The sequence below is a fragment of the Lithobates pipiens genome, unplaced genomic scaffold (assembly GCF_037356315.1).
Source record: "Lithobates pipiens isolate NorthernLeopardFrog02 unplaced genomic scaffold, aLitPip1_a1.2 Scaffold_30, whole genome shotgun sequence".
Classification (NCBI taxonomy): domain Eukaryota; kingdom Metazoa; phylum Chordata; class Amphibia; order Anura; family Ranidae; genus Lithobates; species Lithobates pipiens.
This window is the reverse complement of record NW_027507791.1, coordinates 5,483,797-5,502,841: the sequence shown is the minus strand read 5'-3', so window position 1 is coordinate 5,502,841 and position 19,045 is coordinate 5,483,797. Positions and strand designations below refer to the sequence as shown.

Here is a 19,045-nt window from a genome sequence, read left to right as displayed (position 1 = left end):
TATATATATATATATATATATATATATATATATAATTATTAAAGTCTTGGTGCGCCATTGGCTCCTGCTGCTCTCAATCACAGTCAGTGTGCCAATAAAGAGAAGGTGGAGGGTGCAGGGTCGAGCTGCGCTGTGTGTGTGTGAATGGATGATGTCCAGTTTCAGGAGCGAGCTTGCTCAAGTGCCCCTAAGCAAGAGGCTTTCTATTGGGGGCAATTGGCAGGGTAAGGAGCCAGGACCACCGACGGGGAACCCAAAAAAGAGGATCGGGGCTCCTCTGTGAAAAACCATTACACGGAGCACTTAAAAAGTGGGATGCCCCCTAAAAAAAAATGAAAATAAAAGTCAGCTACAAATACTGCAGCTGCTGACTTTTAATAATCGGACACTTACCTGTCCCAGGGTCCAGCGATGCTGGGGAACAAAGCCCCCCCTCGTTCCCCGCTCCACTCACAGCGCCGGCATTCTTACTGTGGGCACCCGGCTGTGGCTTCATGGCCGGGCACCCGCTGCGCATGCGCGAGTGGTGCCAGGCGCCGTGATACACCGCACAGTCATCTGGGACACATGACAGGTCTCAGATGACTGTGCGGTGCGAGGGGAAGTGATGTCACCAGCCCAGGCATTGAAGAAGGCAGACTACGAGGGACCCTCTAGCAACAGGCATTTAGAGGCGAGTAAAAAAAAAAAGATTTTCCAGTTATTTTTTTTTATTTTATTTTTTTATGAATTTTTATTTATTTATTTATTTTTGGTGGCAACACCACTTTAAGTACCTGTGTGTTTGTTTGTTTTTTTTTACAACTTTCTGAACCATTTCTGTACCAAAAATGATCATTCTGATCTATTTAGCATCTGCTTACATGATTCTAAAGTGTTACTAAGCCCAGGAGCCTGCATTCACTATATCTGGTCTCCCAAAATACACAGAACATGGAAATGCAATTATGTTAGTTAATATAAACTGCTAAATATCTTTTATCATCAGGTAGAACAGTTTTATGATTTTTTTTTTTCAGTGTCTGGTTAAAGCTTGTAGGAGTTTTCATTCTCCACTGACTGTCCTATGAGGCTACATGACCCGTGACCCTGTGTCTGAACAGTGCTGATTGGCCCTGGGATGATCACATGCACTCCAAAGGCTCTGTACTATCAGGAGTTGATTTGGGGACAGTGGAAGAAGTGGAGGTTGAGCAAAGACGGGGTCAAACAGCCCTTTTATTCAATGCAGAAGATTAACCCCTTAGGTTCCACAGTGAGTATAATGAGCCGGCTTTAGCCCCCAGTTACACCAGTGCGACTTGTCATGCGGTTTTAAGGGTCCAAATCGCATGACAAATAACACCCTATTGACGCAATGGAACTCAAGTCAAATAGGTGCAACACCAACCTTGCGGTGCTGCAAGATTTGAAAAAGTTCCTGCATTTTTGGCGATTTCAGGTGCAACTTGCATAGACATCTGGGCAAGTCGCACCTGAACATGCAGCTCTGAAATTGTGCGATTTCAATTAAAGTCACAGGATTCCATCTCGCCTCCCAATTGTCACATTTTTATAATTTTGACAAGAGCGATCTACCAAGATACCAGATATTGCTTTGTAAACGCCCTGACGACCCAGCCCATGCCCCACTTCAGTCAGTCCTTAGGGCCCCTTTGTCAAGACGTTCCTGCCATCACAAAGTAGACATGCTGACACACCACCGGAGGATATGGCGGACGGCCCTAAAAAAAACTTGAGACCCCACAGGTTCATTCTTATGCTCCTCTCTGGTTCAACACTGATTTGCCTGAACTGTTGTCCGTCCCAGACCCCGCAGCTTGGATACGTTATGGGATCCTGTACATGCACCAAATTATGACTAACACTGGGCTCAAATCATTCAAAACGCTAAAGGAAGAATTCTCACTCCCTAACCATCTCTTCTTCAGATACTTACAGCTCCGACATGCTTTACAGACTCAATTCGCCGGTTCCAACCCAACTCTGACAGTCCCCCCTATAGTTGACATAATCACAGGTGCTGAGCCAACCAAGTTGATTTCCACCCTCTACTCCGCCATCCGTCTCCCAGGCACCATGGCATTGGCTTATGTTGCTAAGACAAGATGGGAGGTGGATGTTGGAATAATTGAGGATGAGGTTGTACATCATACATAGGACATACCTGACTCCCCAGAGGATAGCACGGTTCAAACCCATGTACAATCCAGGATGCCGCTTATGCAGCCACACCCCTGGCTCCTTTTATCACCTTATATGGTCCTGTCCAGTTATCCAAACATACTGGATACAGGTGATGCGCTTTCTCCATGATCAGATGGGCTCTCCTGCTAGCCTTGACCCAAAGATGTGCCTGCTTGGTCTGTTGCCAGATTTAGACACTGACAAACCCCTTTGCACCTTTTTACATGAAACGCTGTTCCTAGCGAGAAAAGCAATTGCTCGTGGCTGGATGCAGGCCCCCCCCCCCCCCCCCCACCACAGTCCAATGCTGGAAGAAAGAGATTAACGATACCCTTCCGTATAAGAAGTTGATCTATGCACATAGAGGATGTCCAATTAAATATGAGCAGATCTGGAATAGATGGTTGGAGGATGGGCAGACATGTACCTGAAACGTTGTTATATTGATCCCTTGCCCCCCTCTGCTTTTCCCTTTCCGTGGTGCTTCCACCCTATGGGTTTCTTTTTATGTCCCCTTCCCTTTCCTTTTTTTTCTTTTTTCTCTGTCTGCTCCCCCTTCCCCGGTTGTCACAAAATGGCTTTATAATGACTTAACCCATGATGGGTATCTAACCCTATACAGCGCAGATAACCCAATGCACTCATGTATGCAATATTGCCTTGGCCATGTTGGCCCATGTTACTTGTTGTACCATATGTATGCCTACTATGTCTGCCCTTTTCTTTTTTTCTTTCTCCTCTCAATAAAGTTTGTTTTTCGAATTAAAAAAAAAGTCACAGGATTCCAAAGTCTGATTTTGGTGTGACCGAAGACCTAATGCATATGCAGACTGATTTTTACTGTTGTGGGTCTAGTAACACTTAAAGCCCAACCAAAATGCATAAACCCAGATAGAGGGAGTCTTTTTGGCCCCAGAATCATGTTGGCTTTTTTCTGCTATGAACTAATTTTTGTTTAAATCTTTGGACATCTGTTGCTCTCATTGGAATTTATGGGCATCATTTTTAGAGCACATCCAAAGGATATATTAATGTGATAACATGTGGAATCTTTTTGTTAGTCATTTTATAGGCGGTCACATGATCACTTTCTGTTTGCTTTCTCATTGCTAATTGTCAGCCTATAACGAAGCATTTGTCACAGCCAGCGAGTATCATTGGTTTTCTCAGGTGGTGAAGAGGTTCCGGGAAGGTGGATATAATACTCTGGTCTCCACCTGCGTTGGAGAAGAAGGCTTGGACATTGGAGAAGTAGATCTCATTGTTTGTTTTGATGCTCAGAAGAGTCCAATCCGTCTGGTGCAGAGAATGGGAAGAACCGGAAGAAAACGTCAAGGCCGAATAGTGGTCATATTGTGCAAAGGCCGAGAGGAGCGGGTAGGTCTGGTTTAATCTTTTAGTTAAAGTGGTTGTTAACCACTACAATACAGGGCACTTTCGCCCCCTTCCTTCCCAGCCCAATTTTCAGCTTTCATCGCTCTAGCGCTTTCAGTGACAATTGCGCGGTCATGCTACACTCTACCCAAATGAAATTTTTATCATTTTGTTCACACAAATAGAGCTTTATTTTGGTGGTATTTATTCACGACTCCGTTTTTTATTTTTTGTGATATAAGCGCAAAAAAGCGGAAATTTGGAAAAAAAAACAATATTTTCTTTTTGCCATTTTAAAAGAAATCCAATAAAATCAAATGTTGTCATAAATTTAAGCCAAAAAGAATTCTGCTACATGTTTTTGGTAAAAAAAATTCCGTTAAGTGTATAATAATTGGTTTGTGTGATCACGGACATATGTACGCAAATGATCATGTACATATGTGTGCAGGTGATCACGTACATATGTGTGCACATAATCATTGGGACAAGTGATTTTAGTGGGACATATGTGGGGGACATGTTTTTATTATTAGGGACATGTGTTTTTATTTTTTGGGGACATGTATGTTTTGGGGACATGTGTGTTATGGGGACATATGTGGGGACTGTGTTTATACTGTGTGGTGTGTTGTGTGTTTACACTAGACTGAAGATCAGTGAGTAAAAAGCTGTAAAAAACAGCTCATACTCACTGATCATCAGCCGGCTGCAGCAATCTGCTCTCCTCTCCTCAGCGATGACTTCTGTGTGAGGAGAGGAGGAGCCGATTGCCTAGCAACCGGCTGTTTGTTTACATCACATGATGGCCGTGATTGGACACGGCCATCATGTGATCAGGAGGGCCAATCACAGAGCCCTCCTGCCGATCTGAGATGCGCCGTGTCCCGGTGACACGGGCGCATCGGGATCGCGCCGCTGCGCGGGCACGCGAGCGCGCGATCCCGCTCCTCCTGATGGACGTTCCTGAACGTCCTATCAGGAGTAGACGGCTCCCACCCGGCCGTATATGTGCATTGGCCGGGTGGGAAGTGGTTAAGTCAGTGATTACAATTGCTAGCAGTCCCTCTGTTATAACAAGCTATACTACAGTGTGTGTGTGTGTGTGTTTTTTTTTTTTTTTTTCACGTGACCGCTTTCCTTTCCCAAACTAAGGACTACAGTGGGAGGGGCTGAGATTCCCCCCTGATGTCAGGCGGGTGGTCATGTGACCGCACATCGGCGATGTGAAACAAAGATTATTTAGCTCAGACACTAGGAAGTGACAGGCCGGGAGTGGGAGAAACTCTAAACATAGTGGGATGACAGAGGCACGTAAACTGACCATGGTTTTATGGATCAGCAGTAGAGTTGCCGCCTCATCCCTTTTTAAAACCGAACATATATTGACTACAAAAGTTCTGTGGCTGATTAAGGTGGTAGTTAAACTCACTTGGTGACTTAGCTGCACTAAATTAGTCTCAGAACATGTGTAATTCATATGTGTTCGGGTTTAAAGGGATGAGGTGGCAACCCCTAATCACAGCCATGATTACCGTGGTCAGCACAGCTAGGGGGACACAGGAACATGCAGGATAAACCAGGTAATTTACAGCATAGAAAAGGACAAATGACACCGCACAAGCACTATGCGGCTTAACATGCTTTAAAGCAGGGGTCGCCAAACTTTTCAAACAAAGGGCCCGATTGTGGCCAATGGGGTAGAAACACGTTCTCTGCTGATCATCTCCGCACACAGAAACGACCAGTTTATGAAGGTGCGATTCTCAGCACCTCACTGGTAATCTCTGTCAGAATTCTCCCTCCCAGAATCCTCAGCCCAGAGGTGGAGAATCGGGGAGAGAAGGGAGAATCTCGGGGGGTACTGAGGGGGAAGAAGAAAGATTGACTTCCTTTTTCCTCGTCAAACCCCCAAGACAGAAACCATGTCCCCCATGCTTGTGTGTGTGTGTGTGTGTGTGTATATGTATATGTATATGTGTATGTGTATATATATATATATATATATATATATATATATATATATATATATATATATATATATATATATATATATATATATATATATATATATATATATATATATATATATATACTCCCCAGATACGACACATACACATACATACATACATACATACATACATACATACATACATACATACACCCCTCACGTTTTTGTAAATATTTTATTATATCTTTTCATGTGACAACACTGGAGAAATGACACTTTGCTATAATGTAAAGTAGTGAGTGTACAGCTTGTATAACAGTGTAAATTTTCTGTCCCCTCCAAAATAACTCAACACACAGCCATTAATGTCTAAACCGCTGGCAACAAAACTGAGTACACCCCTAAGTGAAAATGTCCAAATTTGGCCCAATTAGCCATTTTCCCTCCCCGGTGTCATGTGACTCGTTAGTGTTACAAGGTCTCAGATGTGAATGGGGAGCAGGTGTGTTAATTTGGTGTCATCGATCTCTTACTGGCCACTGGAAGTTGAACGTGGCAGCTCATGGCAAAGAACTCTCTGAGGATCTGAAAAAAAGAATTGTTGCTCTACATAAAGATGGCCTCGGCTATAAGAAGATTGCCAAGACCCTGAAACTGAGCTGCTGCAAGGTGGCCAAGACCATACAGTGGTTTAACAGGAGAGATTCCACTCAAAACAGGCCTTGCCATAGTCCACCAAAGAAGTTGAGTGCACATGCTCAGCATTATATCCAGAGGTTGTCTTTTAGACGTATGAGTGCTGCCAGCATTGCTGCAGAGGTTTAAAGGGTGGGAGGGTCAGCCTGTCAGTGCTCAGACCATACGCCGCACACTGCATCAAACTGGTCTGCATGGCTGCTCTCCACAGTTCGAAGCATTTGTAGATCGCTTCACTTCTCAAAAGGAGGCACTCAGAGCGCGATCTACACCGCTTCATAGACAGGCACTTGGAGGAGAGCGATCTCTTCTCTGAATGCTGGAGAACTCAGCAGTGGATATTTTCCACTGCTTGCTAAATGGACACCTAAGTGTGAAGCCAGCCTAAAAACCTTGTTTCCTTTTAGGCTTTAAAAAAAGGTTTGTGACCATGTCTTTGAGGAAACACCCACACTGTGTTAAAGCGGAAGCATACTAGCACATTATGAAATACTTACCTTGGAATGAAGCCTTCCAGCGGCACACTGTCACTGCTGAGTGGGCTGAAATCTTCCCCTGGCCTTTTTTATGGGTTTATGCGCTTTGGCAATGTGATGAGACGGAGCTGCGATGATGTCACTCCCGCCCATGCGCTCTGGAGCCAATGGCTTCGGCTTGAAGCTCTGAAGGTTTGGCAAAGTATGCCGGACCTTCAGAGCACATGCGCCGATGACTTAACTGGCTGCATCCAGGGTGAATATCTTCTAAACGGTGCACATTTAGGAGAAATTAATTTTACCTACAGGTAAGCCTTATTATAGGCTTACCTGTAGGTAAAAATCGCCAAGAGGTCTTTACTACCGCTTTAAATAAGCATGTCGTTCTTCCTATCTAATAACACATCACAAGGGACTCAACTGAGCACTTTATCATTTCTGCCATGTCTGCTGTGGGTTTTCTGTAACCATCACTGTATGGGACAGCTCACTTCTCATAGTAATATAAATTTAACTGGTCACTTTTGCGTTTTGAGTTGATTGATTGATTGCTTTTCACGCTATACAAATACATGCTGGTAGGTTTAATTGGGGTCTGTCCAAATTGGTCCTAGTATATGAATGTGAGTTGGGGACCTTCGATTGTAAGCTCCTTGAGGGTAGGGACCGATGTGAATGTACAATGTATAGGTAAAGCGCTGCGAAAATTGACGGCGCTCTATAAGTACCTTAAATAATAATAATGAGCACTTCCTAGAAAACAGATCTTCATACTGTGAGTGGTGACAATCCATCCACTGGTATAAACAAAGACAGGCTTTTTATAAGGACAATGCCTCAAGGCAAAAAATGCATTATGCCATTTATTTATAAAAGGACCTACTTATATAACAACTGGCCTCTCCATGGCTCCAGAATGTTTTTATGTAACCTTAACAAAGCACTGCTTTTTATTGCATGTTAGAAAGAACATTCCTGCTACTAACACAGTATGTAGTAATATGGCGTGTTGTATTTTCTACATGGCATCTACATGATGTCAGGAAGATCTCTAGGCAAACAAAGCAAAATAGAGAATTATGGTCTAGCTGAAATGTTAAAGTGGTTGTTAAGCCACTAAGTGTTGTTGCTACCATCCCCTCTGTTATAATAAATGATGTGCCCCACTGTATATGTTGTAAAAAATCAGCCGATAAATTTAACTTATTTTATAGCACTGATCGGCCCTCACGTGACTGGCAACAACAATATCTTATGATACCAGCAGGAGGGGGGGGGGGTGTTCATTGGTAAGAGCTGACAGGCAGGTAGGAGAGGGGGGAGGAAGCCACAGCAACAAAGAGGAGACCAGGGCTGTGGATGAAGGGGGCGACATAAACTGACATCAGTGTTAGGGCTCAGCAGCCATGATACACTGTGGTCAGTTTACAGGGGGGGGGGGGGGTATAGCCAGGCAGGATCAGCCAGGTGATACAGGGGGGCCAAATGGCACGGCACAAGCACTGCTTGTAAAGCTAACATGCTTTAAGGGACCAGGATCCAATTTTTATTTTTTTAGGTTAAAAAACACCTTGCGCTGAACCCCAGGTAAATGTTGAAATACTCATATAGAAGGTGTTTTATCTGCCAAATTAGTATGGCTGCTTGCCCATATTTGTACAACCCTGATAGACAGTAGAACGAAGTTGGTCACAAACATTGATTTCCCAGGACACGTACCAGCCAACCAAATTGACCCTGTCTAACAATTCATGTTAAAACAAAGGTTTTTGTTTGCACATATTTGCAAATATATACCTAAAGCTATGCTCCACCCAAAAGGGTGTTTGCTTCCTCCCCCATCTGCTGCCACAATTTGCACCTTTTGGGGGGGAGCGGGTACATGTTTTTGACAAATACCTGTCCCCACTTCCGGGTGACATCGCTGCGGCGTGCTCCCCCAGAAGTTGGGCCCCTCCTCCTTCCTCTGTTGCGGGGTCATTTACAAAGCGCAGTGCACTTCGCGCATGCGCAGTAGGGAACTGGCATAAAAGGAATGTCGGCCACAGCACCCGAGAGCTGATTGAAAAATCTACTAGGGGTGCCGACATTGCGGGATCCCTGAATGGGCAAGTGTCCTATTATTAAAAGTCAGCAGCTACATTGTTATTTTTTGGTGGTGGGGCTGAAGCTCATCTTTAAAGGAGAAGTACAGCCAAAGCTTGTTTGGCTGTACTTCTCTTGTGGATCACAGGAGTGCAGTTCATTCAAACTGCACTCCTGTGACCCTTTTTCAGCAGGCAGCAGGCGGAAGTCTGCTGTCTGTTGTCTGCTGATGTCACAGAGCTTGGTCAAGCCGCTGAGAGCCTGAGCTGGCCGCTCCTGCCCCCTTCACAGCCCAGCGCTCCAGTGAGCAGGGGGTGGGAGGCAGAGCAGTGAGCTGCTGAGCTGGGAGAACTGAACGATGCTACAGATGCTGCGTCCACATAGGTAAGTATGATCCTTTAACCACTTAACAACCGGCCCATAGCTGAATGACGGCTACAGGGCGGTTGCTTAACTCTGGGAGGACGTACTATGACGTCCTCCCAGAATTCTGCTCTCATGTGCGCCCCCTGGGCGGTCACATCCGTGACCGCCGTCATCGCCTCTGTTTACCACATGATCGCTCTGTCAAATGACGGAGCGATCACTTGTAAATGAACCGGTTCCTCCCTCCCCTCTCTGTACTGATCGGTACAGTGGAGGGGAGAGATCGGTGACAGCAGTACTGTGGGCTGGATCTGTAGTGCCCACAGCGCTGCTCACAGACAACCCTGCAATTCCCTGCCAATACTCTGCAACTCTGCAATTCCCTGCCAATACTCTGCGATTCCCTGCCAGTACTCTGCGATTCCCTGCCAGTACTCTGCGATTCCCTGCCAGTACTCTGCGATTCCCTGCCAGTACTCTGCGATTCCCTGCCAGTACTCTGCGATTCCCTGCCAGTACTCTGCGATTCCCAGCCATACTCTGCGATTCCCAGCCATACTCTGCGATTCCCAGCCATACTCTGCGATTCCCAGCCATACTCTGCGATTCCCAGCCATACTCTGCGATACCCAGCCATACTCTGCGATACCCAGCCATACTCTGCGATACCCAGCCATACCCGGCCATTCTCGGCCATACTCTGCGATACCCAGCCATACCCGGCCATTCTCGGCCATACTCTGCGATACCCAGCCATACCCGGCCATTCTCGGCCATACTCTGCGATACCCAGCCATACCCGGCCATTCTCGGCCATACTCTGCGATACCCTGCAATACCCGGCCATTCTCGGCCATACTCTGTGATACCCTGTAATACTCGGTGATACCCGGCCATGCTCGGCTGTACTCGGCCTCTGTATGTGGCCAGGCTGTGGTATCGCCGTACTCAGGAGGAGTAGGAGAATCTATTTTGGGGTGTAATTTTTGGTATGTAAATGCTATGTGTTAGAAATATTGTATAAATGGACAACTTTGTGTTAAAAAGCATTTTAACCACTTCCCGCCCGCCGGCCGTCATATGACATCCTTGACTTTGTGCAGGGATATCTGAATGATGGGTGCAGCTACAGGCAGCATTCAGATATCAGCTTTTTCAGCCGGCGATTCCCTACACCATAAGAACGATCATAGCGGCTGTTCTGCTGCTTTACTGTTCTTACGGGAGGCGAGATGGGACGTTCCCCCCGCCGCCCTCCGGTGCTTCTACCGACTCGCCAATACGATCAAAGCCAGAATCATTTTTTTTTATTTCAGGCTTCCCAGTCTAGAGGTGAGATGTGGGGTCTCATTGCCCCCATATCTCACTGTAAAGAGGACCTGTCATGCCATATTTCTGTTACAAGGGATGTTTACATTCCTTATAATAGGAAAAAAGTGATCAAAAATTGTTTTTTGGGGAAAAAAGTGTCAAACTAAAATAAAGTAAAATGAACAATAATTAAAACTGTGTGCTCGCATGCAGAAGCGAACACGTATGGAAATCCCGCCCACATATGAAAACTGTGTTCAAACCACACATGTGAGGTATCGCTGCGAACATTAGAGCGAGAAAAATCATTTTGGCCCAGGCGACCTCTGTAACTCATGTAACCAGTAAAAAAATTTAAAGCATCACCTATGGGGATTTTTAAGTTGCGACGTTTTGGCGCTATTCCACGAGTGTGTGCAATTTTGAAGGGTGACATGTTGGGTATCTATTTACTCAGCGTAACTTCATCTTTCACAATATGCAAAAACATTGGGCTAAAGTTACTGTTTTTTTTTTTTTTTTAAAGCACAAAACTTTTTTTTATTAAAAGCGTTTGAAAAATTGCTGCGCAAATACCGTGCGAGATAAAAAGTTGCAACGATCGCCATTGTATTCTCTAGGGTCTTTGCTAAAAAAAGTGTATAATGTTTTGGGGTTCTATGTAATTTTCTAGCAAATAAATGATGATTTTTACATGTAGGAGAGAAATGTCAGAATTGTCCTGGGTGCTCCAGAACGCCTGATGGCGCTCTCTGCATGCTGGGCCTCTGTATGTGGCCACACTGTGTAAAAGTCTCACACATGTGGTATCGTCATACTTGGGAGTAATAGCAGAATGTGTTTTGGGGTGTAATTTGTGGCATGCATATGCTGTGTGTGAGAAATAACCTGATAATATGAACATTTTGTGAAAAAAAAAAAAGGAAAAAAAAAAATCTTGATTTTTGCAAACTACAACTTCAAAAAACTCACCATGCCTCTTACTAAATACCTTGGAATGTCTTCTTTCCAAAAAGGGGTAATTTGGGGGGCATTTGTACTTTCTCTTAAGCTGCCGTACCCAAGTCAAGGCTCCTCTATGTACTGCGGTCCTAACTCTATAATTTTCAGAGTCTCCCAAGTTGGACCACATAAAGCAGTGGATAAGATTGAGGGCAGGTGTGCCTGGAGGAAGCCTACTCCTCAAAGGCACAGGGATGCACGGGATGCCCAACAAAAGCACAATGGCAGCTGAAGGCATCCAGTGCACCCCCGCACCCAATTCAACCAACTGTACAAGAAAAGTGGCAACTACCCCAAGCTTTTACTAGCTAGGTGCACATGGAAGGGTAACATCAAAAACAGATTTCCCAGCACACTTACCAGCTAGTCTGCAAAACAACCAAATGTCCTTGTTTCTCAAATCATGTTGCAAATATATGCATAGTTTAGTTTTACATGAATTGTTAGGGTCCGTTTGGTTGTTTTGCAGGCTAACTTGTTAAGTGTGCTGGGAACTCTGTGATTATTTCCCTTCCATGTTCGCCTAACTGAAAATGTTAGTTATAGGTTGGGGTTGTTACCAATTTATTGTACAGAACTAAACTAGTGACCTGAATTTTCTTGACTACTGTTGCGCTGTACGGATTGGACAATTCCATGCCCCTAACCTGCGATTGGTCATGTTTCTTGTCAGCACATGAACAATGCAGCACGCTTGATTGGCTGCTAGTGTTAAAGGTAGCTCTGACAAATTAAAACTGTCTAGATGTAATGCCAGAGACGGGATTGTTCAGGATCCCGTCTGAGTGCCACAGGCAATTTATATTTCCATTTTAATTTGATATTTCCTTTTACTATGACAGATCATTTTTAGCTCTTACATGATTTTCATTTTGTACATTGTAATATATCTAGCAGGGCACTAAATGAAGATGCGGTAATGTATATAATTGAAAACTGCGATAATGCATGTGACTACTGCCTTTCTCTCCTGAGCAGTAAATAAAAATAATTTGATACTGATGTCTAGTGTTAAAGCCAGGTACACACGGGCCAAATGGAAGACAACAAAAAAGAAAATGGCGCACCGACCTAGCGCATTGCCACAGTAAAATTTATTCCAAGATAGAGATTAATATACTCACAAACGTGAATTAAGTAATCTCATAGCAAGTGACATCGACGGCTTGAAGGTCTAATCAAGTCCATCGGTACTGCCAGAAAAACCAGGAGGCGTCCAAAAATGGGTGACATGTTTCGAGGGTGAACCCTCTTTCTCAGGGCCAGGGTAGTGGGCTAAATGTTGGAAAACATGGTAGGTTTAAATAAAAAAAAGCAGCCGACATTCGGCCTCTGTGTATGTCTGTCAGTCCGACGGAAGTCGGCCTTGTGGCCGGCTTTTATCAGAAGTGCATGCTGGAAAACCAGAATCTGACTGCCAGTGGCAGAGAGCGCTGATCGGAGTGTTCTGGCGGGTGGACGGTTCCCCTGTCTGAACACAATAGCTCAGCAGGGGAAATCGCAGAACTAACCTTGCATGATAAGTACAGCGGCTCCGACCCAAAGCAGGCAGGTTTTTTTCATTCACCCCAAAAACATTGTGTACCCGGCTTAACAGAGGTTGATGAAAATAGTTTTTGGGAATCATTATATGGTTTGATTGGAGACGGCCTGTGTTTCAATAGTTTATTTTGTTTCCTTTTGAGTGCCACATCCCAATTTGAATTTACAAATAAAAAGAGGGTTATCTCCCTCTGGTATGGTGGAATTTTAATGGCACAAGGCTTAATATAATTAAAATATCACGTTTTTTGTTGTTTTTTTTACAAAAGTAGATTCTTCTAAAAAACAAAAAACAAAACAAAACTTTTTTTCATAAAAAATCATCTTCAACAGGACTTCTTGTACTTCATGACTCTTTTGCACCATCAACCCAATTGCAGTATACAAACTTACATCCAGTTATATGTCTGAGCATTATGCATTTTGTTTTACTGTCTCTGCAATACTCTACGTGTTTCCTGGACTGGTCCACGTCATCAGGAGCTTGCTAGTGGAACATATGTATGCTTCACTAAATGCAAGAAACATATACATGAGATATTTCAGTAACCTAACAGGACCACATTCTCATTATATATCCATGCACTGTCTCATTCTTACTTGGATGGGACTGGGTGTGGTCAGAGCCAAGCTAATAGCCCCTAAGGGGACAAACATGCAAACCACGGAACTTACAGCGAGGGGATCCACACAAATGATGGTGTCTATGGAAGATTTATTTGCATATAAATTATTTTTATAATAAGTAATTTGCATAAATCGCAATGGTAATACAAACAATGATTTGGGCTTGTTTCAGTGGCGTTTGTTTGAGATTTCATCAGAATTTATTGACCAGTGCATTTTGCCTGCTTTCGGTGGGTTTGGTATTTTGGTACTTTGTATATAAATGGCAAAACCCCATTCAACACCAACTAAAGCCCATAGGGTGCTAAATCTAACCTGCTTTTCTACTGAAGTCTGAAGCCCTAAATCTAATTTGCTTTTTTTTTTTCCTACATAGACCTATAACCAAAGTCAGAGCAATAAGAGAAGCATCTACAAGGCCATCCTGGGAAATGACACCATTTTTCACCTCAACCAGGAAAGCCCTCGCATGGTTCCCGAAGGATTAACCCCAACCTTGCACAAGATGTACATCACGCAAGGAACCTATGATGCCAAAGACCCTGCAAGGCCAATCTCAAAGGACCGCTGTTCCAGCCTGGTTCATCGTAAATCTTCTGTTTTTAACAAGGAAGACACAAATAAAGAAGGCTGGCTTTTGACACATGCAGAATTTGAGACCTGGAACCGTCTGTATCGTTTGACAGAATCTGATAGGGTAACAGATGTTGTTCTACCCAGAACGCAGTTTGAGCTCTTCAGAGATCCGGAAACCAACACGGTGGGTATGACCAGTCACTTTAGCAACTAACTGGTAATGAAGGAATCTTTCCACCCTGAATTATTTGAGCTTCAGGCAAAAGCTGGTAGTTATTAGCAGCCATCAGTATTCTAATCGGTGCATCTCTCAGGAGCCTGTGAGACCTTTAAGTTCAGAGACCTTTCCGTCTTCTGAGGTCTTTGAGGGGGTTACACTCAATTCACATGGTGAAAACTGCAGGCTGAATAGGGTTCCATATCCATACATGAAAGTTCCAGAATATATGGTGGGGGCAATCTTGCCAAAGTAGATCTGATTCAGTGACTCGCAAATTGCATGGGCACAAACGGCCAAATGCTATGCCACTAGCTATTGGGATACTCTGTGGAACAATATAGAGGTTGTGGAGTCCAGAAAAGTTCTACCAAATGAACCCCACAGAGCTCACTATAACACCCTAATGAAGGAGGAGGTGCCTGAGCTCCCCCTAAATGCATTGGATGTTTTATGTTCATTTGAAATAACTAAAAATCTATTTTGACTCTTGTGTTCATTGGTCTGGTACTTTTTTTTTTTTTTCTTCAACATCTAAAAATGAAGATGGCAGTTCTGGTGAATCGATTTAGGATGGATACTAAATAGAAAGTAGAAAAGGTTGTTAACCTCAATTTGATTGGTATCCACATCCTCACAAAAAATAAAAAAAATTCCAATCGTTTCAGGTTTATATTATAATAGGATTGGTACATGTCAGAACCCATAGAACAACTCCATAGTGTTGATATGCAGAAACGTGTTTGTTTTATATTTTATTTTGCTGTCATTTATGTGTAGCTGTAGTATGTGTAATATACTGAAGTCATTTGTGAGATACTAATTTGGTTCCTATGATTGCATAACCTAGGAACAAGTCTCGGAACGTGTTCATGAGCTGTCCCTATCAGAGTGGAAACTATGGCAGAATCGTCCTTTTCCAACGCACTTCGTGGATCACTCTGATCGGAGTAAAAATTTTGTTGCTGTTATGCAACTGATTGAACAGATGAGAGGGGAGGAGGTAAGCAGAGCCCAGTTCAATGCACCAATATAAATTACAAAAATACATTAAGAATGGTAAAAGGCAGTTGACTTTTTTTTGATCCCTGAGCGTTTGACTTCTGGGAACACTGAGCTGCCTCTTCCTAATCATAACCCTCATCCCCAAGTTATTACTTTACCACTTGCCGTCCGTTTGTATATAAACATTCTGATGGTCCATGATCTTGGAATCTTTTCTTTTCTCTTTTTTTTTTTGCTAAACCCAGGACCCTGCATTCATTATATTTGGTCTCCCACAGTGCACAGAACATGGAAATGCAATTATTTTAGTAAATAAAAAACTGCTAAATACCTCTTCTCATCAGTAATATATGGCAGTCTTGTGACTTCTATCCATGTTAAAACTTGTAGGGGAAGTTTTCATTCTCCTCTGACTGTCCTATGAGGCTGCAAGACCCCTAACCCTCTGTCTGGACGGTGCTGATTGGCCCTGTGCTGATCACATGCACTCTCCCAAGAAAAAATAAACTCTAGCAATACACACAAAATTGAGCATGTCCCCCAAGGTGCTATACTGTGAGGAGATGGATTGGGGGCAGTGGAAGAATGGGAGGATCAGAGAAGACGGTATCAAGCAGCCTTTTTACACAATATGCAGGATTAACTCCTTAGGTTCCATATTGAGTGTAACAAGCATGCTTTACTGCAGGGGTAGGGAACCTCGGCTCTCCAGCTGTTTTGAAACTACAATTTCCATCATGCCTCTGCCTCTAGGAGTCATGCCTGTGATTGTTAGGGTCTTAGATTGTCTCATGGGATTTGTAGTTTCAAAACAGCTGGAGAGCCGAGGTTCCCTACCCCTGCTTTACTGCATATTTACACTGATTATACTGTTTACAGGTTTAGTAACACTTTAAGCCAGTGATTGGCTGTTGGGTAAAAGTGATCCAGGTGGCTTTACAGCACTGGGATGGACCTGTCCACCTCTGCCCGATGGGGTTCCCAGCTCTCTAGTCCTTCCGAGGAGCCCCTGACCCTGTGGTAAGCGGTTAGGGTGGCTTCTTGCATAGGAGATGGCGGAACATCCATTCCCCCATCTTCTCTGTGATGGCTGTAACACAACCTATGTTTGATCAGCTGCTTTGAAGGGCAGGGGAGACATCAGGGGTTTAATAGAGCTCTGATGTCTGGAGTGTACCTATCACCTGCCCAAAGGTATCACAAGGGGTATTGTTTGCCCCATTGTGATAGCAATAAAGTTAAAAGAAAAAGAAAAGTGTTTTTTTTTTTTTTTTTTTTTTATTAAAATAAAAATGATTAAAAAAAAAAAAATGTCCCTCTCCCCTTGTGCTCACACACAAATGCAAAGCATAGGTCCAGCACACATGTAAATGGTAATTTTTACCACACAAGTGAAATCGCCACAAATGTCTGATTACAGGTTATCAGTTTAGAGTTAATCGTGAATTATTGGCCCTAGAATTATTGCAAAACGTTTTTAAAGCTTTTCCTATAGATAGTTTACAGTGATTGTAAAGTCTAGCTCCTTTTCTCAGGTCCCTCTTTGCTGCCCCTGGCCCCTCCCTCCTGTTCAGTGCCCCCACAGCAAGCAGTTTGCTATGGGAGCACCCGAGTCACAGCTCCCCGTGTCCATTCAGACACGGCGTTGCGGTTCAGCTTCATTGGCAAACTGACTTTGACAGCAGCGGGAGCCAATGGCGGCACTCCTGTGTCTCAACCAATTGGGAGGGAGAGTCCGGGACAGCCGAGGAACTCGTGGACAACGCTGATTCGAAGGGAGCTCAGGTAAGTGTTAGCGGGTCTGCTGCGTATAGAATGCGTTAAGATAAAAAAGCCTTTACAATCCCTTTAAGTACTGAAGTTTGTCGACATTTTGCGGGAGTGCACAATTTTAAATCTTGACATGTTTGGTATCTATTTACGTGACACAAGATTATCTTTTATATTTTATCAAAATAATTGGGTATTGTGTGCACTAAAATTTAGGTGCAATTTTTTCCTGAATATTTGCACTTGATAAATGGCTGCGCAAATATCGTCCAATATAAAAATATTGCTCTCGGCTTTCAGAAAATATATAGTGTTTGAGGGGCTTAAGTTATTTTCTAGCAAAAAATGCTGAGTTTTAATGTGTGTAAAAAATTTCAATCTTGCCTTGGGCAGCTAGTTATTAATTGGGGTGGTAGAGGCACTGGCATTGGACAGTTGATTGGCGGGGCAAAGCTTACTATAGGGAAGGACAGGGTTTCATTTTAAAAGAAGTATGGGTTTGTTTTGTTTTTTTTCCCTAATCATACTTGTCTAGGTGGATGCTGCATCTGTCCCTCAGCTTTTCTGCACTGAGAACGGTGCCATCAAACATTGCCGATGGCTCAGTTCTCTCGGCTCCCGAGCAGAGAGCTGCTGCCTGTCAGTCAGCAGCTCTCCTGCTCTGCTCCTCCACGCTCATTGGAGCGCTGAGCTGTGGAGGGGCGGGGAGCGACTGTGTCAGCGTCTCACTGAGAGGCCAAGGCTGCCATCAGTCCAGGCGCCTGGCGGATCTAGACTTCCAGAGTCGGGATGAGGCGGTGCCTGACCTGACATCGGTGACGTCAGCAGAGAGCGGACTTCAGACCGTTCTCTGCTGAAAACGGATCAAGGGAGTGCAAAACGAATTGCACTCCTGTGACCCAGAGGAGAAGCCCAGCCAAACGAGCTCAGGCTGAACTTCTCTTTTACCTTTGAGAAATTTGAGGCCCCATGTACAGTCTGGGCCTAGAATTCAAGAGGGTCTTCACAGGAACACACACATTGATTTGAATACCAACACAGGTCTCTCCAGCACTACAAGGTGCCCATTAATGAGCCCAGTTACCTTAGGCACTTTTTACATCAGGTCAAGTTCACATTAACCACTTGCCGACCTCCTAACTATAAATGTATATCATTACTTTGGTAAATACCAGGGTTATGGCTGCCAAAACCCTGGTATCTTTTTTTTTTTTTTTTTTTCAGTCAGTCTGTCAGCTTTCATATAAAAGTGGTCCCAACAGAAGATTCACCACAAAGTAACTTTTGTAGGCAGTGGGAGTGTAATTTTTTTATTTATTTTTATTTTTTTGCTTTTAAAGGTAAATGAGAGCTCTCAATAAAGGGGACCTGTCATGCTTATTTTTATTACAAGAAATTTTTACATTCCTTGTATTAGAAATAAGTGATCAAATTCAATTATTTTATTTTTATTTTTTTTATTTTTTTTAGGGCAAATTGTAAAAAAAAAAAAACAAAAAAAAAAAACAGTTAAGCGCCCCATCACTCCGCACTCATACGCAGAAGGGAACACATACTCGCATATGTAAAAGGTGCTCAAATCACACGTGAGGTATCCTCGCGATTGTTAGAGCGAGAGCAATAATAGCGCAAGACCTCCTCTGTAACTCTAAACTGGTAACCTGTAAACCTTTTTAAAGCGTCGCCTATGGAGATTAAGTACCCTAGTTTGTCACCATTCCATGAGTGTGCGAAATTTTAAAGCAGGACATGTTTGGTATCTATTTACTCGGCGTAACATCTTTCACATTATACAAAAAAAATTGCATTTGAAAGACCATTGTGCAAATACAGTGTGACATAAAATATCGCAATGACCGC

General features: G+C 43.6%; 1 protein-coding gene across 1 annotated transcript in view; it reads left to right on the top strand.

The window, feature by feature from the left end:
• The window catches only part of FANCM (FA complementation group M), a 305,773-nt gene that overhangs the window by 205,728 nt on the left and 81,000 nt on the right, over nucleotides 1-19,045 (top strand). Inside the window, exons 10-12 of the mRNA XM_077463555.1 lie at nucleotides 3,358-3,564; nucleotides 13,994-14,377; nucleotides 15,261-15,413. Of these exons, the coding sequence (XP_077319681.1) occupies nucleotides 3,358-3,564; nucleotides 13,994-14,377; nucleotides 15,261-15,413 (744 nt within the window). The remainder of the gene's footprint in view (nucleotides 1-3,357; nucleotides 3,565-13,993; nucleotides 14,378-15,260; nucleotides 15,414-19,045) is intronic.